At 40.5% G+C, this 27068-nt stretch overlaps 1 protein-coding gene across 1 annotated transcript; it reads left to right on the top strand.

Annotated features, from left to right (window-relative positions):
• Positions 1-27068, top strand: nr1h3 (nuclear receptor subfamily 1, group H, member 3). The gene is made up of 10 exons (XM_079554730.1): positions 1-115; positions 9232-9314; positions 11686-11916; positions 13630-13896; positions 16504-16709; positions 21248-21427; positions 23171-23270; positions 23351-23464; positions 23544-23638; positions 26409-27068. The coding sequence occupies exons 2-10, from the start codon at positions 9272-9274 to the stop codon at positions 26553-26555; spliced, it is 1383 nt and encodes a 460-aa protein (XP_079410856.1). The 5' UTR covers positions 1-115; positions 9232-9271; the 3' UTR covers positions 26556-27068.

The following is a 27068-nucleotide window of genomic DNA, read 5'->3' as shown; positions in this document are numbered from 1 at the left end:
CAAGGGTGCAAAGGGACCACAACCAGAAGCTCCCCCAGGCTGACCCCCCCAACACAAGCACGGGCCGAGGTCGCGGACGCTGGCGTGAGGATGAAGAGGAAGTAATACTTCACAGGTAAGGTCTGGCCGCTGTATGCACAATATATAGGGCCTATTCTGATTTTAAGTGTCAATGTGTAATGTTGGATTAATAAAACACATGCTTTTCCTTCAGAGCTATAACACAAGCATTGACACAATATGGAAAAAAGCAGTTCAGACACAGGGGAGCAGGTTTGTTTGTGATCACCTCCCATTAGTAGCACGAGTGGAGTTTCAAGTGTCCACCTGAAAATGAATCCTGCTACACTTAAAGGGATGTTTCAGGATTTTTGACATAGCCTCATTTCCTAGTTATCCAGAGTGTTGCTGATTTCTGGAGATATTTTTTTTGTAATTCATGCAGTTCTTATATTTGAAGAGTTTCGTGGCGCTAGGCTAGTGCAAGGCTAGCGCGTTTCTATGGTATCAGCTAGCCTGCATTAAAAACAGTCTGACCCGCTCCACAGAGCACCTGAGGCAAATCACTTATAACACCAGACTAACCATATAAATGTCTGTGTCCATAGAGTAATGTTCGGAATATAACTGACCTCACAGGAATGATCGCATTTTGAGGGACTATTTTTTAGCAGATCACTCCGCCGCTGCGTAGCTTATACAACCCAGTGTTAATTTCGTCGACTAATATATTTAGTCTTAATTTTAGTCAAAGTGATATTTTTGACGACTAAAATTGGACTAAAACTAAATTAAAAGTTTTTCATGAGACTAAAACTATGACTAAAATGTCCAGATATTTTAGTCGACTAAAATAAGACTAAATAAAAATGAAAAGGAGAGACTAAAATCATCCAAACTTCTATTGACCGTCTGAAAGAGCCTCATATCATGTAAATCCTCTGCCAAAGGATCAGCTCTGAGCTTTGTTCATGTGGAGCAGCTCCATGAAGCAGAGGAAATAGATTAAATATGATTATAATGAAAATTATCAAAGCAAAGTCGACTAAATTAGTCTTAAATTTAGTCGACTAAATTAGTCTTAATTTTAGTCGACTAAAACTAGACTAAAATTGAATTACATTTTTGTCAAATGACTAAAACTAAATTAAAATATGTTGTCAAAATTAACACTGATACAACCACGAAGCTGATGCTGCTCAAATATAATTATTTTAAATGCAAAATGGTTCAAATTATTCTATCGACACAGATACAGAATTACAAAAAAAATATCTCCAGAAATCAGCAACACTCTGGATAACTAGGAAATGAGGCCCTATGTCAAAAATCCTGAAATATCCCTTTAAAGAGGGGGTATTATGCTTTTTTCAGTCACATAGCACCAGTCTATATCACACTACAATGATGACGAAACCTTCTGTTGGTCTGTAAATGCAGTAAATTAGAATAACTGCCTTGTATAAAATTGCTCTCTCAAAATGGCTGTAGTGAATGTCTTGAAATAGGCCTCTGTCTCTTTAAGAACCTCTGAGCCTTTCCGACACGCCCCCTCCACCCGTCTCCAGGAGGTGGGGGCGTTCCTAGGAGGACTCAGGCAAACCTATCCCTAAAATGGGATCAGAGTTTTTACAGATTACGAAAATACGTGAATGTGCCAAGGCAACACTTCAGGCATGTTTTTAATGAGGGAATGACATAATAACATGATGTAAAGCTTGAAAAAGTCGATTTTGCATAAGAGATTTTGTGAACACAGTGGTGCGTCCAGCCTCTCTGCCCTCCCTCCTGCTTCATTTCTCTTTTTGGAGGAGAAAAACTGACCCCAGATCAGGAAAGATGAGCCTCTTTGCGGATCGTAGGAAACACGTATGTCCGGATTGGTCAGCAGTGTCATGTGATCACTGTCAGCACAGGTTCAAGTCTTCCTGAACTTGCTTATCGTTCTCTCAAATGGAAACTAAAGGTGGAGATTTCCAGTGGATTTTGTAAGAAAAGGAGACGGGCAGACATCAGCCTCGAGACAGTGGAGAGAAGTCGCAGAATTGTCTGAACACACTCAGTTTGTGGTAGAAATGTAGCTGTAAAACATTGTTCTTGTGATGAACCTTTGGTGATATAATGTCTGGTCTACGTGGGGCTCGATGTGGCCATTATTTAGTTGTTTGTGCCGCTGTTTTTGATGGAGAAATGAAAAGGGAGAGAACTACAGTGTTTTTCTGTGTATTTGTTCAATTTTGGGACAGTAAAATCACTCAATCTTCTCCTGCATGTCCAAAATTAGGCTTCTTCAACTGTCTTCAACTACCATGACTCAGGAAGACTCACCGTGACTATAAACTAAAGCAAAATCTGGAAGAAAAGTCATGTAGTGTGTGCTCAGCTTTAGTGAGCATTTGATCTGCAACAGCCCAGAGAAAAGTTTTACGCCGCCATCTAATTCTTTGTGAACAGTTTGTAGATGAAACAAGTTATTTTAATGAGCAGCGTGACCCGATAAACATCTTCCATCACTCACGCCAAGGTCGAGAATCCACAGGGAACAAGATGATGCTGAAGTAGTCTCTGTGCGTTGTTGTAAAGCAGGGCATTGACGTAAAAGCATTACTTTCTACATATACCAGTGTTGTACATCATATACACTGGAAAAATGTCCATCGTAAATCAGATAAATGGCTTAAAATCGCTTGAATAAAGTTTTTTTTTTATGTTAAATTTGAGTCCGTTTGAACGAATCTAAGATCAGATAAAAACGCCAATGCCAATGGAACAAATGGAAATCAAACAAATTAACTTTTACTGTGTTAAGAAAAAGGTTGTGCTTGTTCCATTGGCAAGAATAGGTTTTATCTGCTTTAAGGCCAGACCAAATCCACCCAATCTTTAGATTTAATCTCTTAATTCAAGTAGATTTAAGTCTTAGTTCTTAGTATTCTTAGAGTATTCCTTTAGGATTATAGCCTAAAAGGCTGCTCTGCTAAGACATTTCAAGGAATTGACAGTATTTTAACATTTCTAGATAGAGCTGTGCAATTAATCGAAATTCGATTACGATTTCGATTACACTAGACGATCACAAAAATAGCATAATCGAGAACAAACGATTATTAAGGATGCCCTCCCGCTCGTCGGTCCTGCGCGGTTTGTGTGACGCGTCTGATCAGCTGAAACACCAGCGCAGCGAGACAGAACTGTAAATATCATCGTACTAATATATTTTATACCTAACTCTTGAGATTAAGCCACTGTTAAGAGCTCACCTTGTGCTGAAAGGAGAACAGCTGTTTAGAAGCCTCCACATCCTTTGCTCAGGCACTGGTTTTGTTTAGTAGAAATGTCTAAAACTCTTCTTCAGGAGCAGATCAACGGACACTTATAATGATTCTATAGACACAGACATTTATATGGTTAGTCTGGCGTTATAACTATTTTGCATTTAAAATAACTTATATTTGAGCAGCATCAGCTTCATGGTTGTATAAGCTACGCAGTGGCGGAGTGATCTGCTAGAAAATAGTCCCTCAAAATGCGATTCATGTGATGCAAGGTCAGATCGACACAGACATGTACATGGTTAGTCTGACGTTATAAGTGATTTGCCTCAGGTGCTCTGTGGAGCGGGTCAGACTGTTTTTAATGCAGGCTAGCTGATACCATAGAAATGCACTAGCCTTGCATTAGCCTAGCGCCACATAACTCTTCAAATATAAGAACTGCATGAATTACAAAAAAAAAAAAAAATCTCCAGAAATCAGCAACACTCTGGACAACTAGGAAATGAGGCCCTATGTCAAAAATCCTGAAACATCCCTTTAAGTGAAGGGATCATTTAATGTAGGTCTGGCAATAATGAATAGTGTCTTATTGTATTAACAGTAGGCTAACCTAGCTGCGTGCTCTCCTCTACTTCCCATTCAGTTGTGTTATGCGTTGCTTTTCAACATTGTCAGAGTTGAAGCCTTTCTCTTTTAGGTTTAGCCTCAGTGTGTTTAGTCCTGACTCTGGGAACCACCAGGAGAAGTTGATCTTGCTACATTTATTCATTTGATGGGGACAGTGCATATTAATGAACAGCTGCACGTGTGCACTGTAAATATGCCAGATCACAGCAGAGACACTAGAAACAAATGACAAATAATGTTCCGCAGTGTGGCTTTAAGTCTGAGGTTGCGTTTCTGAATTAATTTGCGGATAAAAACAATAGTAAAGTGAGCTGCAGATCGTCTTTGTTGGTGAATGTGAGGTCCCGAGGCCACTGTGTCAGGCTGTTTATCTTTTCAGAGTTATGCAATCTTAAGGAGGCCAACAATCTCAGGCTCAAATCACCACCTACTTTTGTTATTTTATCACCGGGCCATAAAGACTCGGGTCATAACTCGGACAGACTTTAATGATCCATGTTGGAAATAGTTTAGTCTGGCTGCTCCACTGCACACGAGCACCTTTAAAAACACATACAGTGGGTGTTAAATAGAAACCGAATCTAAGCAAGACTATAAGCTTGTATTGTAAAAGTGACAATCATGGTTCGTTACTGTAAAGACGTAGAAACTTGAGGCTGCATAAGGAATCGAATTAAATTGAAGCTTTTAGTGTAATGAGCTTCGTCAGTAAATTATATTTAAGGCCGGCACGGTGGCTGAGTGGTTAGCACTCTCGCCTCATAGAAAGAAGGTCTGATTTCTGGACGGGGTCTTTCTGTTTGGGGTTTCTCTCCCCGTGTCTTGATGGGTTTCCTCCGGGTGCTCTGATTAACATATTGTTAAACCAAAAACATGAAAAATGTAAAAGTACTGGGTATTTCATTGTAGCTGGGTCATTCCGTGTGGTTTCAGTTTTTTTTTTTGTTCCTTCACATGTGTAATGAACACATGCCAAGTTATTTTCTAATATTTAAAAAAAATAAAATAAAATTACAGAACAAGGTGTTGTAACCACCTTTTTTTGCATTTTTAAAGAGCTGTAGCTCAGCAATGGAAACATGTATAGGACTAAACTTCTGTGCCATGTTGTCTCCTAAAAATATTTCCAAGAACAATCATCAACAATGTTGTAGATTGTAACCTTTGGATTTATAGGCTGCTAAAAATGGCAATTTTTGAATTTCAGATTTTTTCCCCCTAAAATGTCAAGGGCTCTACAAAAGAAGTGTAAGATAAGATAAGATAAGATAAACCTTTATTAATCTCACAAAGGAGAAATTCACTTGTTACAGTCGGCGTTACTTCACAGTCTTATTGTACAGTCTGACAGCAGTGGGGATGAAGGCTTTGCGGTAGCGTTCCGTCCTGCACTGAGGGTGTCTCAGTCTGCCACTGAGAGAGCTGCACAGCTCTTCTACAGTCCCGTGCAGTGGGTGGGAGGTGTTGTCCATGATGGAGGTGAGCTTGGCTAACACCCTCCTGTCCCTCACCTCCTCCACAGAGTCCAGGGGGCAGCCCAGGACGGAGCTGGCCCTCCTGACCAGCTTGTTCAGTCTGTTCTTGTCCCGCTCTGTGCTGCCCGGGGCCCAGCACATGGCAGCGTAGTGGAGAGCAGAGGCCACCACAGAGTCATAAAAAGTCCTGAGCAGAGGCCTGCTCACTCCGAACGACCTCAGTCTCCTCAGAAGGTGGAGGCGACTTTGGCCCTTCTTGTACAGGGCGTTGGTGTTGTGGGACCAGTCCAGTTTATTGTTGAGGTGAACACCCAGGTACTTGAAACTGTCCACCTCCTCAATATCCTCCCCCTGGATGTTCAGCGGTGTATTGAGTGATCATCTCCATATTCTAGATGTTAGTTTTTTAAGATATAAACTTGCTGCTGTAGAAGCAGGATGTCGATCTGATAAAGGGTCTTTGAGTTTTAACTTCACAAAGATGGTACTCAGAAAAGCTCAAAAATGGCCCTGTAGTCTATGCAGGATTTGAGGACTGAGGCACTTAAAAGGAATAGGCCACCGTTTTTACATACTGAGATATGTTCTTACCTTAGCTTTGACGAGTTCTTTAGGACCTGTCTGATCTTCACCCGTGCCTTCAGTCACGTAAACACAGCGCAGACGGCGTTAGCATTTAGCCTCTCCCTCTCTCCTCTATAGCTCCAAAACAGGTCAAGATAGAAGCTACCAAGCTCTTCACTTTACTGCGCAGTAATCTTCACTTTACTGTGCGGATGCCAAACTACTGGTATTCTTACGCCTTACAATATAGTTCCCCCTTTTATCCACTTAGAAAATCCACATTGTTTAATTTTGTGTAATTATACTTTGTAGTGGAACACTTCACGTAACCATATTTAAATAGGGAAAACGTGGAAGAGCTTGGTAGCTTCTATCTTGACCTGTTTTGGAGCTATAGAGGAGAGAGGGAGAGGCTAAATGCTAACGGCATCTGCGCTGTGTTTACGTGACTGAAGGCACGGGTGAAGATCAGACAGGTCCTAAAGAACTCGTCAAAGCTAAGGTAAGAACATATCTCAGTATGTAAAAACGGTGGCCTATTCCTTTAAAAAAAAAAAAAAAAAGTCCCAGATAGAAGCCATATCAGTCAGTCTACAGGTCAAATGACTTCATGGTTAAAAATATTTAATGCTACTCGTTTTTAAAAGTGCCTTTATAACTCATATCCATTGTCAAAATCAAAAAGACAAGGTTTATAATGACAAAACATGCATATTTATGTACACATATAAATAGGGTCATCTGGAAAGATTCTGAGAATTTGGGTGATTTGGGAATGACTGACCCAGCTATTTTAGATCAATGTTTAATTTTCTATCCAAGAAAGTGTTAAGATAGTGGTAAAGATGCGTTTTACTCAATTACCGAATAAAATCACAATTAGATGAGATGAGTGCTAATTGACTTTTTTTCCTTTTTCTCCTTGGAATAATCTGCTCATTATTACTGTAACTGCTGTGGAGAAGTCAATGCGATAACACGACTAGATGTGATATATTGTGTTGTTCTCTGCTATCGCCATGTCCTTCCCTTTAGCTGGATAAGAAAAGCTGTTCCCCGCCTGACTGGGCGCTGCTGAATCAGTTTCTCTAAAGAACAGCCACTTTCATTTCTGTTTTTACAGCCGGCTGGGTTTCCTCTGCTGCGTCAAAGGCCATGTGAAGATATAAATAACATGTCACATTGTCTGATGTGTCATAGGATATTTTTAACGGACTTCTCTTGTAAAACAGACTTTACCAACAATACTTGAAGGCCCCAGTTACTGTAAACGGACTTTTTGGCTGTTCAAGCTACAGTATATCTTCACCAAAAACATTGTAGTCTTGCATTGACGCTCAATCGTATCTTGGCTCCTTTCACAAGTGGTGAACTTCGAGAGAGAAGTCACGCTGTAGGCCTGGCTTTTCTGAGCCGGTTTGACAGCCCTCCGCTCACATAAGTAAGTTTTATTTGTCATTGTAGAATAAGTTGAATGCCGACTGCGCATGCGTGGGTCAATCAGGCTCCTAATTTCGGCCATTGTTCAGGTAGCGAGAACAACAAAGTATATTGAGCCATAACCGTGAACTATAAGACTTACGCTCATTGGTTTAAAGACGATAAGTCTAAGTGACATTTCTTGCAAATGTTTATGTTGTCATTATCTTGAAAGTGAAGGAAAAGACAGCATGGCGGCTCCATAGGCAGGAGCGGACCATAGCGGACCATAGCGGACCATAGCGGACCATAGCGGACCATAGCGGACCATAGCGGACCATAGCGGACCATAGCGGACCATAGCGGACCATAGCGGACCATAGTGGACCATAGTGGAAATTTTCGTCTGTCAAATTAGTGATCGATTAGCTCTGTTGTACCATCAGATCACTCGTTAAAAAAATACAAACAAAGTAAATTTAGAGGCTTAGCCTATTTGTGTACGTGGATCTCTCTGGTCACAATTAAAACAAAGATTTCGTTTACTGTCCACCTTATTGACCAAAAAAAATAAGAACTCTACGTGTTTATTTCTCATTCCAGTTTAAATGTTCTGAATATCGGCGACTTGAGGCCACAGTCTCAGACCCTGGACTTTGTCCAACAGTCGCCTTAAAGGGTCAATGTTTTTCCATAGTTATTCCAACTATGTGAACAAGGACTGATCGTCACTTTTGAAGCATCTCTACAAATGAACGGCCGTTCCGTTCTTTCAGTTTCTGTCTCTCCGTTCGCAGCCCTGGTTGTAAAAATAGACTTTATGCTAATATTGTAACAAGCTCCACGGTGACGACAAAAACACTTAAGATCATCAACTTTCCAGCCGTTAAAACGGTCCAAATCAGAGCTTTCTTCATTGCTTTACGCTAACTATCAATAGTGTTTGGTAGCCAAAAGAAATTCCATTACCCATAATGCAACTCAGTTCCTTCTTCTTCCTCTTCCTCCTTCACAGCTCCCTCCGTTCCTTCTCATCTTCATCCTCCTCCTCCTCCCCGGCTCTGACACCGTTCTGAAACTCCGCTTTACAGCTGAGCCAGGACTCGGTGATTATAATTTAGTATCAATGTCTCAACATTCTGCGAGTCGTGGTTCAGTGGAAGCGTTTCGTTGGCTCAGTGTCTCTCTGGCTCAGCGTTTAGTGCCTTCATTTGGCAGCGCGGAGTGAGCAGTGATGCGCTAAAATCTACAAATTACAAATCTATGTTTCCAACTGGCAAAAGCAGATGAGGCAATGGGGAAGCGCTTGGTAGAGTTTGTTTTAGGACAAGCCCCTCAGAACCTCTGTCTACGATTTGGCATTTGGGATGAGCTGCCCCTCCATTACCGAGTGTCAAGGCTGACAGTCGCTCCGCGGCATTTGGCTAAATCAGCTCCGTCTGGATGAAGAGGCCAGTGTTCAAACAGATCGAAGCAGGTCTGAAGCTCTGATTCTTTTGCTAAACCTTTGCCGGGAAAGTGTTTAATTGTCACGTGGCTTCACTCGACCATCACTGCTAACAGGAGAAACTATTCTTAGGCTTATTTTGAGCAGTTCAAATAACACTCTTGCCCTTCAAAACTAGAGGTGTGTAGAAAACACCTCTAATGCTATGTGACACTAGATCTTTATCACAAGAAGCTGCAATACATCATTTTGACACAACTTTATCACAACATTTTTTTAAATAAAAATTTAAAAGGAATATTCAGCGTTAAAATCATTTCAGAGAATATTCTTATGATATTTGGCGGGTCGTCATGTAAATGAGAAACACAGCTCAGTGGGTGTAATGCAGTTGAGATGATGAAACTTCTTCTTGTTTGTGCAGGAGCAGAGTGGATTCGTAATGACAAGGGGCTGTGCAGAAGATGTCCACGCTGTCAGTGACTGATGTCCCAGATGTTGGTCATGGTAAGAGCTTTCTGAATGAATCGAAGTGTGAACGGCAGATTACACATTTCACTAGAATATAGTTTATACAGTTTAAAGATACAAATGTATCTAGTTCTCTCTGGTTGGAGGGAAAACTAGGTACAACCAGGAACTGGAAAAGTGCTCATTCCTAATTCCATTTTAGAAATGGGAACAGAATGTGACAGAAGAGGTTATGAACGTTCCATAAGCCTCATTGCAACAATACCTTTGAATTGTAGAACTCTCTCAGCTTCTGATGTTCTAAGTTATAATTGATGCAAAGGTATTATAACATCAAAATAAGAATTATCCAAAACCCTGTTATGTGCACTTTTAGTTATTTAAATAAACAGGTGTCTGACAAATCAGTTTTTGATGCTGTATCTATAGATTTCAGTAAATCTTCAGAATTTCCATCCTGTTTACAGTTATGTTGTCGTTACGGTGTCAGTGGAGATCCTTAACGTGCTCCACTGTGACACTGTAACGCTGGGCGGTGCCAGCGATAACTGCACAACAGGAGGTCCCGAGTTTGATTCCAGACCGAGTGGGGCCTTTCTGTGTGGAGCTTGTTCTTACTGCGTGGTTTCCCTACCATAAAAAAAAAACATGTACAATAGGTAAACCACCAGCCAGATGATTCTGACCATTAGCCTGGCTTCACATCTGGAGATGAGTCTCTCTGCAGCTGCTGCACTGCTCCTCACGGTCGCCCCAGCGGCATCAAAGGATGGGTCAGATTTCCCTACTTGGATAAAAAAACACTTGTTTGAAACATTTGAGAAAACACGATGTGCAACACACAACGGTCATGTTTTATTTCAGAACACGGACATACAAAACTTAGCTTTTTGCAGGACAAATTACAGCCTCTGCAATTTTCTAACTATGACCTTTTAACCTCTTACCACCCCCCTAAACCAAATGCATTCTGTCCTCTTTGGCCATTATATAGGCCTGTGTAACACCTCATTTGAAAGCTAAGACCCACAAAACTGATCTTTTTCCTCGCGTTGTTGCTGTGTTGTGTCACATTTTGTATGTTTTTTTCTTTCTTTCTTTTTTTCCATTTTTGTTGAATTTTTGTCACATTTTTGTTGTTGAATTTTTGTCACTTTTTTGTCACTTTTTTGTTGTTTTTTATCACATCTTTTTTGAATTTTTGTCACATCTTTGTTGAATTTTTGTCCCTTTTTTGTCCCTTTTTTGTTGTTTTTTGTTGAATTTTTGTCACTTTTTTGTTGAATTTTTGTCACTTTTTTGTTGAATTTTTGTCACTTTTTTGTTGAATTTTTGTCACATTTTTGTTGAATTTTTGTCACATTTTTGTTGTTGAATTTTTGTCACTTTTTTGTTGTTTTTTATCACATCTTTTTTGAATTTTTGTCACATCTTTGTTGAATTTTTGTCCCTTTTTTGTCCCTTTTTTGTTGTTTTTTGTTGAATTTTTGTCACTTTTTTGTTGAATTTTTGTCACTTTTTTGTTGAATTTTTGTCACATTTTTGTTGAATTTTTGTCACATTTTTGTTGAATTTTTGTCACATTTTTGTCACATTTTTGTTGAATTTTTGTCATATTTTTGTCACTTTTTTGTTGAATTTTTGTCACATTTTTGTCACATTTTTGTCACATTTTTGTCACATTTTTGTCACATTTTTGTCACATTTTTGTCACATTTTTGTTGTTGAATTTTTGTCATTTTTTGTTGATTTTCTGTTGAATTTTTGTCACATCTTTGTTGAATTTTTGTCACTTTTTTGTTGATTTTGTGTTGAATTTTTGTCACATCTTTGTTAAATTTTTGTCCCTTTTTTGTCCCTTTTTTGTTGTGTTTTGTTGAATTTTTGTCACTTTTTTGTTGAATTTTTGTCACTTTTTTGTTGATGAATTTTTGTCACTTTTTGTTGAATTTTTGTCACTTTTTGTTGAATTTTTGTCACTTTTTTGTTTATGAATTTTTGTCACTTTTTGTTGAATTTTTGTCACTTTTTTGTTGATGAATTTTTGTCACTTTTTGATGAATTTTTGTCACTTTTTTGTTGATGAATTTTTGTCACTTTTTGTTGAATTTTTGTCACATTTTTGTTGTATTTACATCCTTGTTTTGTTCTCATTTTTTGTGGCTATTTTGGTGCTTTTGTCCCAAGAAGCTTTTTGTTTAGGGTAAAGCCAAACTGGAGAAAATGGGATCCGTTCAGGTGGGAGTTAAGAGGTTAAATGAAATCAACTCTGCTTTAAACACATTTGCACAAACTTTCAAAAAGATGTCTGGAAATGAGGGTCTGACTTTTTTATCAGTAAGTGTTTTTGCCAGGCGAGTTGAAAGCCTCGCCGCACATAAATAAGCACTTCTCTCCCTGTGCCCAGATGAGAGGAAAGTGCTGGACGGGGCGTCGGGGCTGCAGCTGGACGGTCTGGCGGTGGAGGAAGCCGGTGGAAGCAGCTCCATGAAGCCGGGCGCCCCGCTGTCCCCCACGCCGCCCCCTCCCAACGGGGACACACTCAGCGACATGAGCAGCGACATGAGCAGCGGCCTGCCCGTCGAGCCCGGCCACATCAAACTGGACCCAGGTGCAAGCGACGCTTCTGCAAGTTTAGGTACTGCTCTGGTTTAGCTTGAGTCAGTCATAAGATGCTCATTGGGAGGCAGTTGACCCCACAGATCTATAATAACGTTCATGTTTTGAGACACTCGTGAGATAATCTATTGGAAAAAAATAATCTTGAACTTTCTTTATTAACATCAGCATTTGAATACATTGATTTTTGCCACTACAGAGTATGCAAAACACAGCAAAACACAGACCTTGTTGTATTGTTTTCATCTAAAGTTTTATTGAGTAATGGATGATTAAAGTCTAATAGGGATGATGCACCGATACCACTTTTTCTAAAACCGGTACGAGTACTTGGATTTAAGTACTCGCCGATACCGAATACCGATGCGAGTACAAGGCATTTTCCTCAACATTCTTACTTTTTTCACAGCAGATTGGTTTGTAATTAGTAAATTTACTCATTTACATTTCCTAAAGTAAAGTAGGCTATACTTTTAAGAGCAGTTATATTAGAATTGTGCTGATGCCATTTATTTATTTACAGCCAAGTTTGAGTGAAAAAAAATGATTTCCATTGTATAATTGGATGTACAATATCCCTCTATCCCTTCGCCTTTTCTGTCAGCGTAGTATTTGCTCTCCAAGACAATTAATGAGTTAAAAAATCGCAACTTGAGTTACTTAGTGCTGCTTTAATTCACATTCATTTAAAATGTGAATATGAAGTTAGCCAAAAACACGCACTTAATCTCTAAGAACTAACAGCTGTTGATTTCCTGTATAAAAGAAGACCTTTTTTTTTTTAATTTCTGACTAGTTCTAATGAGGTCTACTACTACTACCCCAATCTCAGTAGACATTCAAAATAAAATTTATGGAAGAAAAGCCCAGTTAGTTTAATATACAGTAATTTTGCAATTAACTTTTATCCTACAAAAGCGGTCAGAATAGTCAGCTATGCAGATTATAATGCCCCAACAAATCCTTTGTTCACTAAATTAAAAATACTAAAACTACTCGACTTAGTTGATCTTGGCACAGCTATTGTTATGTATAAGGTACATAACCATAAGCTTCCTGAATGTTTGCAAGAAAGGTTTAAACCCAGAGAGACTGGCTATAATCTCAGAGGAACTCATATCTATCAGAAAAGTGCATTTGGAACAAACACCAAAGCCAGATGTGTCTCAGTCAGAGGAGTAAATGTGTGGAATAGTCTGAATGACACCTTAAAAAACTCAACATCCTTAAACGCTTTCAAAAAAATGTTCAAATCTAATGTAATTAGTAGTTATAAGGCACTAGCGCTAACTCACGTATAAACTCTCCTGTGTACACTATATTTTGTCTTTACATTACACTATTGATTGATGTGTGACTTGTGCGAATTAATTCTGTAACTAATTGATACAGAAACATAATCATTTTGTCCTCGTCTTGCAGATGCTAAAACTGCTGTATACTCTAAGTTGCTATTAAGTTGTAATAGGGTTTGGCTTTAGATCAGTGTTTCACTTCAGCCAAAACCATTTTCAGTCATTGTTTCAGTGTTTTCATGTTTTGTAGTCAATCGTGTCTGTGTGAAGATACTGACTGAAATGAACTAAACTAAACTAAACTCCATTGATCCATGGCCCCCTAAATTGCCCCCTGATCACCCTATTTTCCACCTGCTTCAATAGGAACAGTGGATGTATTAAAACCTGTGCTTTCTTGTTTCTTAACTGGTGGGTGTTTTTTGTTTTGCAAGTAGATGGTCAGCCGGTGAAGAGGAAGAAGGGCCCGGCCCCGAAGATGCTGGGGAACGAGGTGTGCAGCGTGTGCGGAGACAAGGCATCGGGTTTCCATTACAACGTGCTGAGCTGCGAGGGCTGCAAGGGCTTCTTCCGCCGCAGCGTCATCAAGAGCGCCCAGTACTCCTGCAAGAACAACGGCCGCTGCGAGATGGACATGTACATGCGGCGGAAGTGCCAGCAGTGCCGGCTGCGCAAGTGTCGAGAGGCCGGCATGTTGGAGCAGTGTGAGTGTCACAACATCGAGTCTCAAACAACCGCTTTAAGTCGCGTCATGTTTCTGAGGAGAAACCCTGACTCAAATTTTGGAGATTTCTTTCTTTTTCCAGAGTGTTGCTGATTTCTGGAGATATTTTTTTTTGTAATTCAAACAGTTCTTATATTTGAAGAGTTCCGTGGTGCTAGGCTAATGCAAGGCTAGCGCATTTCTATGGTATCAGCTAGCCTGTATTAACCGCTCATTTATATGGCTAGTCTGGCGTTATTAGTGATTTGCCTCAGGTGCTCTGTGGAGCGGGTCAGACTGTTTTTAATGCATGCTAGCTGATACCATAGACATGCACTAGCCTTGCACTAGCCTAGCACCACGGAACTCTTCAAATATAAGAACTGTTTGAATTACAAAAAAAACTAGAAATGCAATGGCTGCGCCATTGCGATTGACTGCGGAATTGCGGGAAGCGAATGCAGAAATGGCATAAACTGTTCAAATTGCATAAATTGCTTAATTTGCATAAACTGGTAAAATGCATAAAATGTCATGTTGCATAAACTGTATAAACTGCATAAAGTGGTAAAATGCATGAATGGGTTAATTTGCATAAATTATGTAAATTGCATAAACTCTTTAAAATTCATAAATCCTAAATGGCATAAACTCTTAAGTTGCATAAACGCTTTAAAATGCATTAACTGGTTAAATCCCATAAAGTGTTTTTTGCATAAATTATTAATGTTGCATAAACGTTTAAATTCCATAAACTGGTCAAACTGTTGAAATGGCCTCAGTGCTTGATTGGCAGAAGCTGCACAAATGGCTGAAAGGCCTGGAGTTTCCCCATTGGCTGGATTCGCACATACACACCAATGCAAAAATTTCAAACTCTCGTATAAAAAAACTGGAAATCTGCAGAAGGACATTTTTTTCTCAAAACCCACAAGTTGCAGAAGCTGAACATGCACAAAGTGCAGAAATTGCATAAAATGCAGAAAAAAGTGCAGAAAAGCATGGATTTGCGGCAGCCCCATTATAAGTCAATGGGAAAAATCTCCGACATTTTGGCCGATTGCGGAAAAACCGTAAGTTGCAGAAGTCCCAAAAGTAATAGCACCCTTCTCCTCAAGATGCGGAACGTTTTGATGCATAACTTGCATAAATTGCACAAAGCATGAAGGTGCTGAAACCTCTAGAAAATCGGGAAAAAGATGGAAGAGGAATAATAATAAAGAACATGAAAACCAATAATTGTTAATCAAATATCTCCAGGTATCAGCAACACTCTGGATAACTAGGAAATGAGGCCCTATGTCAAAAATCCTGAAACATCCCTTTAATATAGAGGCTGCAGTTACGCATATGACCAGAGGTGGCAGTAGTGAGTATGAAATGACGAACTTGCATCCAGTCCCTTTAAAGTAATTAAAAAACAAAAGATGTGTTTAGGATTCAAGCTGTATTCAAATTCACCTTTACATGGTTAAGACCAACAAAGAAGCCTGAAATAATAGACTCTGTGCATGTTATGTTTTACTTCCTCGTGGCCAGTGTAGGGTAAAGACTTATACTTCCTGTCAACATTTTAATGTTAATAAAAATAATCTATTTTATCATTTATCAGCATCAAATTAACGGTAGGTAGCCCTTAGCTTCAAGGATAAAACACTTATAAAGTTATAGATACAGAAGGCTCCTCCGGTGAAGTATTTGCAGCCTGTGTAATGTGTTTAAAGGGGGGTATTATGCAAAATCGACTTTTTCAAGCTTTACATCATGTTATTATGTCACTCCCTCATTAAAAACATGCCTGAAGTGTTGCCTTGGCACATTCACGTATTTCTGAGTAATCTGTAAAAACTCTGATGGCGGCCATTTTAGGGATAGCTTTGCCTGAGTCCTCCTAGGAACGCCCCCACCTCCTGGAGACGCCTCCGAGCTTTCGTCACCAGCCGAGTAACCAACCACTGCTCCTCAGCAGAACCCCCTCCCCACTGATGCCACAGACAGCGTGTGGAGGGGGCGTGTCGGAAAGGCTCAGAGGTAAAGAGACAGAGGCCTATTTCAAGACATTCACTACAGCCATTTTGAGAGAGCAATTTTATACAAGGCAGTTCTTCTAATTTACTGCATTTACAGACCAACAGAAGGTTTGGTCATCATTGTATTGTGATATAGACTGGTGCTATGTGACTGAAAAAAGCATAATACCCCCTCTTTAATATGTTGTAAGTGATAACAGCTGCTCGTTTTCTCTGTGTACTGTTCAAATATTAATTTAAAAGAGACTATACAACATTCCATGTATAGAGCCTATTCCAACAAAAGCGTTCCATTTTCTCCATCGTCTCTGCTCTCAAGGGATTTTTGTCTTACCTGAGGGCAACAGGAATGAGTTTGCACACTCTAGATCCCAGACACTTTACGTTGCCTATTGTGTGCCCCAAGGATCAGTACTGGGTCCAATACTGTTTAACACAGACACCTGCCCTCCCCCACCATCACCAACTGTCAGTTCCATCTGTCCTCCAGCGTTACAGCCCACATGCAGTACAGCCTTTGCTCTGCTGGTCAGATACTGCGTGTACGCTGTAATACTGTATTAAACTGTTGTGTGCAGGCGTGCTGTCCGAGGAGCAGATCCGTTTTAAGAAGCAGAAGAAGCAACACGAGGAGGAGACGGCTCGCAGCTCCTCTGTAGTGACCCCCACGCCGCCCCCAGACCCCGCCAGCCTGGACCCCCAGCAGGAGGACATGATCCAGAAGCTGGTGGCCCTGCAAAAGCAATGCAACAAGAGGTCTTTCCTGGACCGACCCAAAGTGACCGTGAGTACGCGCTTCCCGAGCTGTGTCCTTTGGGTAAATGTAATAGTTTTACTGAGTTCCTGCTCAATTACGCCCACAGGTTTTATTTTCCTTCTGCCCTTTTACCGCAGGTGACTAATGCACTTGTTTCTGTTCCATTTGTTTACTAGCTTTTCAGTAAAACACAGGGTTTCCGGGGGGGAGTTAAGAGTCATTAAAGCCAATTTTGCCAAAATAAAGGCCTTAAAGGGACCATACGGAGGTTAAAAATGTTAAAATTATGTATTTTCCTCCCCCTACATGTTCCAGACATGTCCTAACCTGTTCTGACCTGTTCACCACAACTGCCTCTACAATCCTGCACTGTCACTCAGAAAGGTGTTACTTCAGGTCCCAATTGACTCTGTACATAACTTCAAATCTAGTGACTTCCTGTTTCAATCCAGCACACCAAAGTAAAAGCACCATCTTATTCATTAGTTCAGCAGCTCATTAGTTCTTTCTGCCCAACTATTAACAGCCAAAACACTTGTGTGTATTTAATTATATTCTTGTAATGTTGCAAGTACCTGCTGAACTAATCAATGAGCTGAGCTGTGTGCTTTTATTTTGGCGTGCTGGATCGAAACAGGAAGTCACTTCTGGGGCGGCCTTGTTATGGTTTGAAGTTATGCACAAAGTCAATTCCCGTCATGCACGAGCTTAATATAGAAGGTGCAGTTACACGTATGACCTGATGTGGCAGTAGGGAGTCTAAAATGGCCGACTTGCATGTCATTATTATACGGCTCTTCACAACGTAAGTAGAAGCTCCGTCGATTTGAATGGGATTTCCCAACGTTCTACCGGTGCCAATGGCAACGGAGTTGGTGCTTTCATATCACTCCGCGCGTACGTAGTAGCGACACTATCTGTCCCCGTCACTGCGAGAGAAGTTGGGGGAATTGCTCGTGAAGTTAGCGTGAGTCTGACTCTCAACTTACCCAGAGATTCACCACCATTCCTCCAACTGCGCCTTCAACTAAGTAGCTAGGCTAGCTACTAGCCTTGCTGCTTCTAGCCAAGCAAAACGTTGCCGAGCAACGCGCAAACTTTTGGGAACTATTTGTCGCGGAAGTCATTAAATAAATCTTTCGACCTTCATAAAAGTGTGTGAGGTTTATGTTGTGCGTGTTCAGTTGGCAAATGGCCGTATAATAAGCGGGATAATGTAAAATAAGTGTCTGGTTCGCCCTGTCGGTGCTTATTTTACCGATAATGACCAGCGTTCTATACATTATCCCTTACTTAAAAAGCATTAAATAACATTTAGACTGTTATTAAATCTAAATTTGTTGGACAATTATAACATTGCTCTACAATTTTTACTGCATATGTTCATCTAGAATCACATAAAACATATTCAGTTGCTGTTTTGGCTGAAATTGACCACATTTTTTTGCTCACAAGTTGCACATTTTGTCAAATTCTCTTTCCTCTGATAATTTTTTTGTGTGCAAATCTTAATAAATGAAATATGCACAGATATTTTTTCTGCGTTTGTGGTTTTAAAATAAAGTACTTGAGCTTTTATTGATTTATTGAGTGCAAATCCCTGAAAGAGCTTCATTGTATCTTTAGGTCCTAGATGAGACATGTAACACTGGTGGTGGATTCTTCAGATGACACTGAGGTTCTGCAAATTCAGACTGTATTCATTCAATTAGAAATAAATTAATGTTTGCTTCAGTAGTGCATTTAGGTTAGATTTTTTTTCATTTTGTTTAGTCTAATTTAGGTCTATCTTTGGCCTGTCTTGATTTGATCTCAATCACAGCCTGATGGGACTTGATGTTTTATAAGGAGATACTTAGAAGATCAATAGCTTCATGAGGAGTTAATTTGTGTGTTTGAGAACCGCTGCTCTAGGTTGATTTTAAAGTTCCTCTTAGCTTTGACCTGTGCCTTAAATACTGTGCTAGTGTGGTTGCTGTGGTTGCAGCTGTGTACACACGATTTCCACTAGTAGACCATGTGGCTACAAGTAAGTCAGTCACAAATTCTGCTGAACTGCTCCCAGATTTCCTTAGTTTGCTTTGTTTAGTCTTATTTTCAGAATATATTGACCACTTTTGTTTTGACTTGAGTCAACCAGTCGCACCTGTCCAGGCAAACTGTGAGATTTGCCTAAACATGGGGCGATAACGACACGATCACACCTGCTGTTTATTGACTGAGGGAAATTAACCAATGAAATGCAGAAAAATGAGTGATGAATTACGAGAGGTGGGTGTTCATACGGGACGAGGTAATGACTAAAAGTAGGGGGGGGAGCCTTAGGGTGGGTAGAGGCGCCAACATGTTTACTCAAGTAAGAGTAACCTTGTTTTGAAATCATTTACTCAAGTACAAGTACAAAGTAGGCCTTGGACAAAATATGGGATCGGACTTGGATCGCAATACTTTGTGCCGTAGCTGATACCATAGAAATGCGCTAGCCTAGCACAAGCCCAGCGCCACGAAACTCTACAAGCATAAGAACTGCATGAATTACAAAAAAAATATCTCCAGAAATCTGCAACACTCTGGAAAACTAGGAAATGAGGCGCTATGTCAAAAATCCTGAAATATCCCTTTAATGCACTTTTCAATCTTTACACTTCAGTAAATGTCAAATGGCATTTGGTTTATACACTTTGGACACATGACTTTTTACACATTTTAAGGTAAACATATCACGTGTTATAATTTGTTATAATTACTCCTCTGATCCTCTGAAACGGTGCAGCCCCTCCTTGGTTTGTCCCTGTTTCAGAGCGTGGTGTCCTGCACTGGTCAGCTCCCTCCGCTCCACAACAGTCTTTCACCATCTCCTCGTTTATCCCTTTATTTCCTGTAGCTCCTCTTGTGGTGCCTCCTCTGTGCTGCCGGTGTAGGAGCTCTTGGTTCCTCTTCAGTGTCTCAGAAGAAGACATTTATAGGGTGTGGCTTATTAGGATCGTTTTGGACTCTCAAAGTAAACAAATCCACCAAACCTCCAACATAAGCAAACAAAAGTATCCAGAAAGCCAGTGTGGAACAGAAACCACAGACTTCAGTTTGCAGAAAAAGGCAAAAGATTCTGCTGTACCAGGAGAGTGGGAGGCCGCTTCCTGTTTTCCTATCGCCATGACAACATTGTGTATTTATTTAATTTATATGTCAAAATAAAGCCTTTGCCGCTTAAATATTTACTCACAGTGGAAAAAGAAACCATCATTTTTATTCAAGTAAGAGTACAGATACCTAAGTAAAAAGTACCCTATAATAAAAGTACAATTTCTTTTAAAGGTTACCTAAGTACATGTAACTACCCGCCTCTGCTCACGAACCAATACGATACACGATAATCATATGATGCATTTGTACCCCTTTTTCTTCAATTAATTAGTGAGTAAATTATCCCTTACTTATTTATTATTTATATAAAAATAAATCTAAGTGACTTCATTAACATTTAAATAAACAAGAAACCACAGTCCAATTTCAAAAGGAATAGATCAATCACGTATCAATCTAATATCTATCAAGTAAAAAGAACAGTAACATATTTGTGTGACAGTGTTTGGTCCAAGGGCTTAAAACAGAAGTGCTGCCCTCTACTGGTCTGACTGAATTCTTGATCTTTATGGGCCTCTGTTAAAGCAGTAGATCACTGGGACTTTCCCCAATGTCTTCTTGCTTTTCCAATTTTTTTTACTACAGTTATACATTTCTTTTACATTTACATTAAATAAACAAAGTACAATCCTTTCTGAGTATTCTATACTAGTTTCAGAACACAAATGTATACCTATATGAATTTGTGAGTTAAGTTTTATCCTACTGTTGCTACAATTGTCAACATACAATCAACAGACTTTTGCAGCACTGGCAAACAAGGAGGTTTTACCATTTCATATCATTAACACAGCATGCTAATAAAAAATAGTAATACATGTAATTAGTAGTTATTGTTATTTATCATAACAATTTTCATTTTGTCATTTTCAGTGAATGTCTGATTTCATATAGTCATATTGGACTTTATAATCTGCCATCTTGCCACTTCCTTATTGTCATTACTATCCACTATTTGTTTTTGATATTAGATCAATGACATGTCCAATTTGTATACCCTCTAGTGAGGTGCGTTAAAAAGCCAGAGTGTATAGTGGCCTGTTGAGAGTGGGTGTAAGCCCCCAATCAACAAGTCCCCACCCAGCTGCCCTGACTGGTTGACTTGGTGGATGATGTTTACCTCCTATACTGTGTGATGTGTTAAAAGGACGAGGCTTTTTGTGCCTGTCGTGATCCATGTCTCGCCCCTAAGTTACTATTGTGTAGTTTGAGTAGTTATAGCAATGACAAACGGAGCAACAGCAGCAGTTAAAGTGTTGCTTCTATATTTCCTTGATGTGTGTCCGCTTCTCCACGAGCGTTGCTTTTCCCTTTGACATCAGACTCTGTGCCGAGCGTCCGCCAGGGTCAGAGCTGCTGTAGAGAATATAGTGGGATTCTAAATATTTCACCGACCCCTGTGCTGTGTCTGTTCTTCGCAGCCGTGGCCTCAGAGTCAGGACCTGCAGAACCGAGAGGTGCGGCAGCAGCGCTTCGCCCACTTCACGGAGCTGGCCATCATGTCGGTCCAGGAGATCGTGGACTTCGCCAAGCAGCTGCCCGGCTTCCTGGAGCTCACCAGAGAGGACCAGATCGCTCTGCTCAAGACCTCCACTATCGAGGTTTGACAGGAGTAGATTACACGCAACACTTTAGGTTACAAGCCCCATGTGCAGGTACTGGTAACAAGAAAGTAATTACACATGCAAGTACAAGTTTTGATGAAATTGGGAGGCTGGAGTGCGACTTGGATGTAAAAAAGTTGTATAAGCTTGGTCTTTTGGGTGCTTTTCAGTGCAAGGATCCGTTTCAGCAAAAAAATCAAACAAACTGAGGCACTCCAAAAGTAGAGATAACAAAAAGCCTTTATTTAAACATGGCTAGATGAGATAAAATTGCCAACGCGTTTCGGTTCTAGGCCTTCCTCGGGGCAAGCTCGAGTTGGCTGCCTCTGTACGGCTATAAGCTTACAGCAGGGGTCGGCAAGTTTGTGTCGTGGAGGTCGATTTTCATCATTGCCAAAACACCAAGGGCTGAACCTCAACATTATAGCCTGAAGTAAAGAACTTTTTTTTCTGCAAATCCCAGTGTTTTACATCAGTGGTTGGTTTGGCTTCGGGGCCCACCATTACCCTAGGATGACAAGCCGCGACCCAAATAAAACTGCAATTTGCCACATATCATATAAAATATTGTATTTTCCACACACGTTTTTATTGAACAAGCGGTAGATGCTCATAAGCAGGGGCGGACTGGCCATATGTCCATTCTGGAAGAGCACAGAAGGGCCACCGGTCTGGCCTCTCACTTTACCTTACCCTTACCCCCGGGCGGAACCGAGCTTTACCCAAATCTAAAAGCTTAAAAGAAAAGCATCCAAAAACAAAAATGTGCTGGATAAGCAACAAAAAAGTGACAAAAAAGTGACAAAAAAGTGACAAAAAAGTGACAAAAAAGTGACGAAAACACGCCAAAAAAGTAATGAAAAAGCAGCAAAAACATGACAAAAATGCAGCGACAACGTGACAAAAAGTTACCATCACTTTTCTAGATTTTAGCTTTCAAATGAGGCGTTACAGTGTTGCTCTCCAGTCGAGAAGCTTTTAGATTTGGGCAAAGCCGAACTGGAGAAAATGCTCTCGGTTAAGGCGGGTGGTAAGAGGTTCACATATGTATTTGTGGAAGTGTCACATTTACGCTAATTTGGGCCAGGCTGGCCAGAGTCCAGGGCTGTTTTTCAGTCCCAGTCCGGCCCTGCTTATAAGAGATCAAAACAACATTAATTTTAAAAGACTCCCGTGTGTTTCCACGCAGTTTCAGATAGAACATTTTGGAAAAAAAGTTCCCTATAGGTTTGCGACCCACTGAAAATAGTTCCGCAACCCACTGTTGGGTCCTGACCCACCAGTTGAGAATCACCGTTTTACATTATCCAGTATATGACCAAGTGGGATGTTCTGCCAGGATGTTCCCTTTAAATTTGGACACTATTTCTCGCATTTATAGCGTACTTGAATAGGTATTTGAACTCGTATTGGCATAACAGTATCTCTCAAATTCATCTTGGGGGCCAAAGATTCTGTGCTGGCGGGCCAGATTTGGCCCCCAGGCCTGACGTTGCCTACCACTGGTATAGATTCAAGATTTTTTATTTGTCAAACCATGTTTAGCTCTCTGTTTGAAGGAATCCTTGCAAATCTTAAGTAAAAAAATATAATATATGGGCATTAAAATGGCCATAAAAAGCATTACATTTGACACAAAGGCTTCAAAGCACAGACAAAATTCCTTCCTATTAATTTGTATATTTAAAGCAAAAATTGTGTTTGATTATGTGAAAATAACTAGGATCGTGTCCTTGTCAGATTATGCTGCTTGAGACGTCTCGGCGATATAACCCTGCGATCGACAGCATCACATTTCTGAAGGATTTTAGCTATAACAAGGAGGATTTTGCAAAAGCAGGTAACGCCGTCTTCACACGTCTACAGACTACATTTTCAGAGTCATCGTGTGCTCATTTTCTTTTCTTCCTTCTACCTCAGGGCTCCAGATTGAGTTCATCAATCCCATCTTTGAGTTTTCAAAAGGAATGAATGACCTCCATTTGGACGAGGCCGAATACGCCCTGCTCATCGCCATCAACATCTTCTCTGCAGGTGAAGCTTAGAGGAGTTAGGCGGTGACTTTTAACCCCTCAGAGAACACAGCTCATGTCCTGTTTCTGCCCTGGTTCAGATCGGCCTAACGTCCAGGACCATGACCTGGTGGAGAGGCTCCAGCAGCCCTACGTGGACGCTCTGCGCTCGTACATCATGATCAAGAGACCAAATGTAAGTCTTCGGTCAGGAGGGATGAGATGGAACCATGAGAAGAGCAGTAACACACTAACAGTGGAGCTCTTTGTTGGTCACATGGTCATTTTTAGTGATGGGCAAAAAACCCGGCGCTCCAGAGCTTGTTTCAACCGACCATTCAGCGAGCGGAGGAGGCGGGGCTTGTAGGTGACGTCAAGCATTTGTGCCGCATTTGCTGGTTGCAGTTTGGCAATGGCGGCGGATACAAAAGTAATAGAAGCTCTTCAATCTGTTCTGGTTCAGCTCCCAAATATCCAGAAAGCCTTGGAATGCACAAGGAATGACCCCAAGAGTGATGACAGAGTGATGACAGAGTGATGACAGAGTGATGACAGAGTGATGACAGAGTGATGACAGAGTGATGACAGAGTGATGACAGAGTGATGACAGAGTGATGACAGAGTGATGACAGAGCTATGATAGAGTTACGATAGTTACGATAGAGTTACCATAGTTACCATAGAGTTACGATAGAGTTACGATAGTTACGATAGAGTTACGATAGTTACCATAGAGTTACGATAGTTACGATAGAGTTACGATAGAACTACGATAGAGTTACAATAGTTACCATAGTTACCATAGAGTTACGATAGTTACGATAGAACTACGATAGAGTTACGATAGTTACGATAGTTACCATAGAGTTACGATAGAGTTACAATATAGTTACGATAGTTACCATAGTTACCATAGAGTTACGATAGTTACGATAGAACTACGATAGAACTACGATAGAGTTACGATAGTTACGATAGTTACCATAGAGCTACGATAGAGTTACAATAGAGTTACGATGGAGTTACAATGTAGTTACGATAGTTACGATTGAGTTACGATAGAGCTACGATAGAGTTACGATAGTTACGATAGTTACCATAGAGTTACCATAGAGTTACCATAGAGTTACGATAGCTGCTTCACTAACTCGTCACGACCAAACGCTAGCGAGAATCAGATCCAATCATTTCAAAGGAGTTCACCCCTCCCACCTGATAACGGGGCTCAATTGTGAAGGTCCAGACCTTTGTACGAAACACAATGAGTACAAGGGTCTGGTAAAACCAGGCTATAGCGATGAAAATCATCAGTAATAAATAAATGTGCTGCATTTCCCCAGTTTCTCCTTTAAACGTATGCATGTGGTACATGTTGTCTCCGCCAGGCTGTGAGCCAGAATACATGCTTTTCCTTTTTACAAAGTCCTGCTTCGAAGAGATACAAAAGCTGGCATGGATGGCTGACCATGCGAGGGAAATGTAAGGAGCGCCAAAATAATAAGATCACGCATTGTTGTCCTGCCATGTTATTGTAATACATCCGTGGTTCTGCCTCGTAGCAGAAGAGCCTGGAGCTCCGCCCACAGACCCACGTTACAAAGTAAATGGACTTATTTATCGGCCTATGATTGATTTTATCATTCAAACATTAATATCAGGCTGCAAATAATGAAAACTGCCACACGTCGCAATAATAAAGTTTGTCCACAAGAGGTCAGTGTTCAAACTCAATGAAACCGCTCTGAGACTTTGAACCTTACCAGACTTTTTTTTGCCAGGAAAGCCTTGAAGTGTTACAAGGCTTCATGGCCCATCACTATTTATTTTAGTAACTTAAGGCGAGACACGGCAGGTGAAAGTATTGATGTTTCACGCAGTGGTCGAAGTGGAGATTTTTATCTATTTTCCTCCCTTTACATCTTAGTTTTCATGTCAGATATAAAAATGACAAAACTCACCCGCATGATGTTTATTTTATGATGTTTTGTCTGCGAGGTGGGGGCAACCCGGAAGTAGCTGCTGCGCCGCGTAGAAACGCCGTCTTTCCCACAGGTTTTCATTCATAAATATTGACAGATTTTACATCCACGTGTCCTGCTAAGGGGCCCCGTGATGACGCTTTCACCCAAATATGGTGTTTTTCCTCCTACGAGACGCTGGAGCGGAAAAGTGGAAGAACGGGCCGAGCATGCGCACTCGCTACAAAACTTCAGGGCTGGTTTTCTCTGAATGAGAGAAGCCGCACTCGGGCAGAGCCTGAGCCCTTATAGAAGCTCCCACAGACTCCAAACTTTACAGTCTGAGACACAACAATATTTTGAAGGTTTTTTCAGAGGGATTTTTTAATATATAATTCCTAGCCTGATTTATTCAGCTTTGAAACAAAAAAAAAGGCGAGTTTTTTCAGATTTTTTCACTGATGATTAGTTTATTGAAAAACTAAACAAAATATCCAAAATCCCCTCTGAAAAAAATCTTAGTTACTGATATGTCAATAAAATAAAACCATAACATTTAATCTGGCTCAATTCATTATTTTGATTTCGTTGCCCAAAATATAGGCAATTTTGGCCATTTTAATGCTCAAAATGCCTTATTTTTATGTGAAAACATAAAATGACAAAAAATGCAATACATTTTTTTTCTCATATTTATATCTGTGATGTTCAGCAAAAGTTTCAAATTGACATCTCTACATTTGTTTTTTCCCCCCCTATTCACCTGCAGTGTCTCGCCTTAATTAATTATTTGACTAGGACATTACTCTGACCAGATTTATACCAAATGTTCAGGTATTGCACAGCTGTTGTTCCCAGCAGAGGGTGTCAGACACGTTATTCAAAAACTAAGTAGAAGATAAACAACTGCACAAGATCACTTTGAATTTGTATTGATCCATTAAAATGATGTATTCAGAAGTGTCCATTCAAAGCACATTAAAGCGTGCGCTGCCCCTTTGTGTCCAGGACCACCTGATGTTCCCGCGGATGCTGATGAAGCTGGTGAGCCTCCGCACGTTGAGCAGCGTGCACTCGGAGCAGGTCTTTGCGCTGCGGCTCCAGGACAAGAAACTGCCTCCTCTGCTGTCCGAAATCTGGGACGTGACCGAGTGACGGCGCCGTGCGGACTCTACCTATAGACACACAGACATTGGGCCGGAGCACCGGTTTGGGGGAGTCACAGACATTGCTCGTTTTCATACTGTATGGACACTAGTTCGGAGCCTCATTCTTCTTATTGATTTCGGCTAATGTGGGTTGATTATGGTGATGATGCCAGCATTGATTCTTTTGCCTGTTGCATTGGATTCACTTTAGATGATGAATAACTTCCTTTTTGTACAAAGATTACTAAAAACTCAAAGGAATTGGCTCAAAATCCACTAACATTCAGTCTGTAATCATGCCAGCTGTGACGTTCGAAAGTGCTTGAACATCGACTGATTGCTGCGGCCATTTCACTGACATATCCCTCGCGCTGTGACACGCCCGGATAATCCACGCTTTTGTAGAATTCGCTTTATCACAATAATGGCTTTTCTGAGATTAGCGCTGCCGCTTTGGGCTTCTAAAGTGGAAGCTTGACTGTCATAGTAGCTCACCATTCGTTTATGTGCCTTCGGGAGA

Source organism: Gobius niger (genome assembly GCF_951799975.1).
Source record: "Gobius niger genome assembly, chromosome: 4".
NCBI lineage: Eukaryota > Metazoa > Chordata > Actinopteri > Gobiiformes > Gobiidae > Gobius > Gobius niger.
Note: the sequence above shows the minus strand (reverse complement) of the source record. Positions and strands in the feature narration are given on the sequence as shown.

What these genes read in the sequence shown, in the direction of transcription:
- nr1h3 (XM_079554730.1), top strand. Translation starts at nt 9,272, where the DNA reads ATGTCCACGCTGTCAGTGACTGATGTCCCAGATGTTGGTCATG. An exon ending in GGAGGATTTTGCAAAAGCAG is followed by an intron (nt 23,271 to 23,350) that starts GTAACGCCGTCT and finishes CTTCTACCTCAG; the next exon opens with GGCTCCAGATTGAGTTCATC. An exon ending in CATCAACATCTTCTCTGCAG is followed by an intron (nt 23,465 to 23,543) that starts GTGAAGCTTAGA and finishes GCCCTGGTTCAG; the next exon opens with ATCGGCCTAACGTCCAGGAC.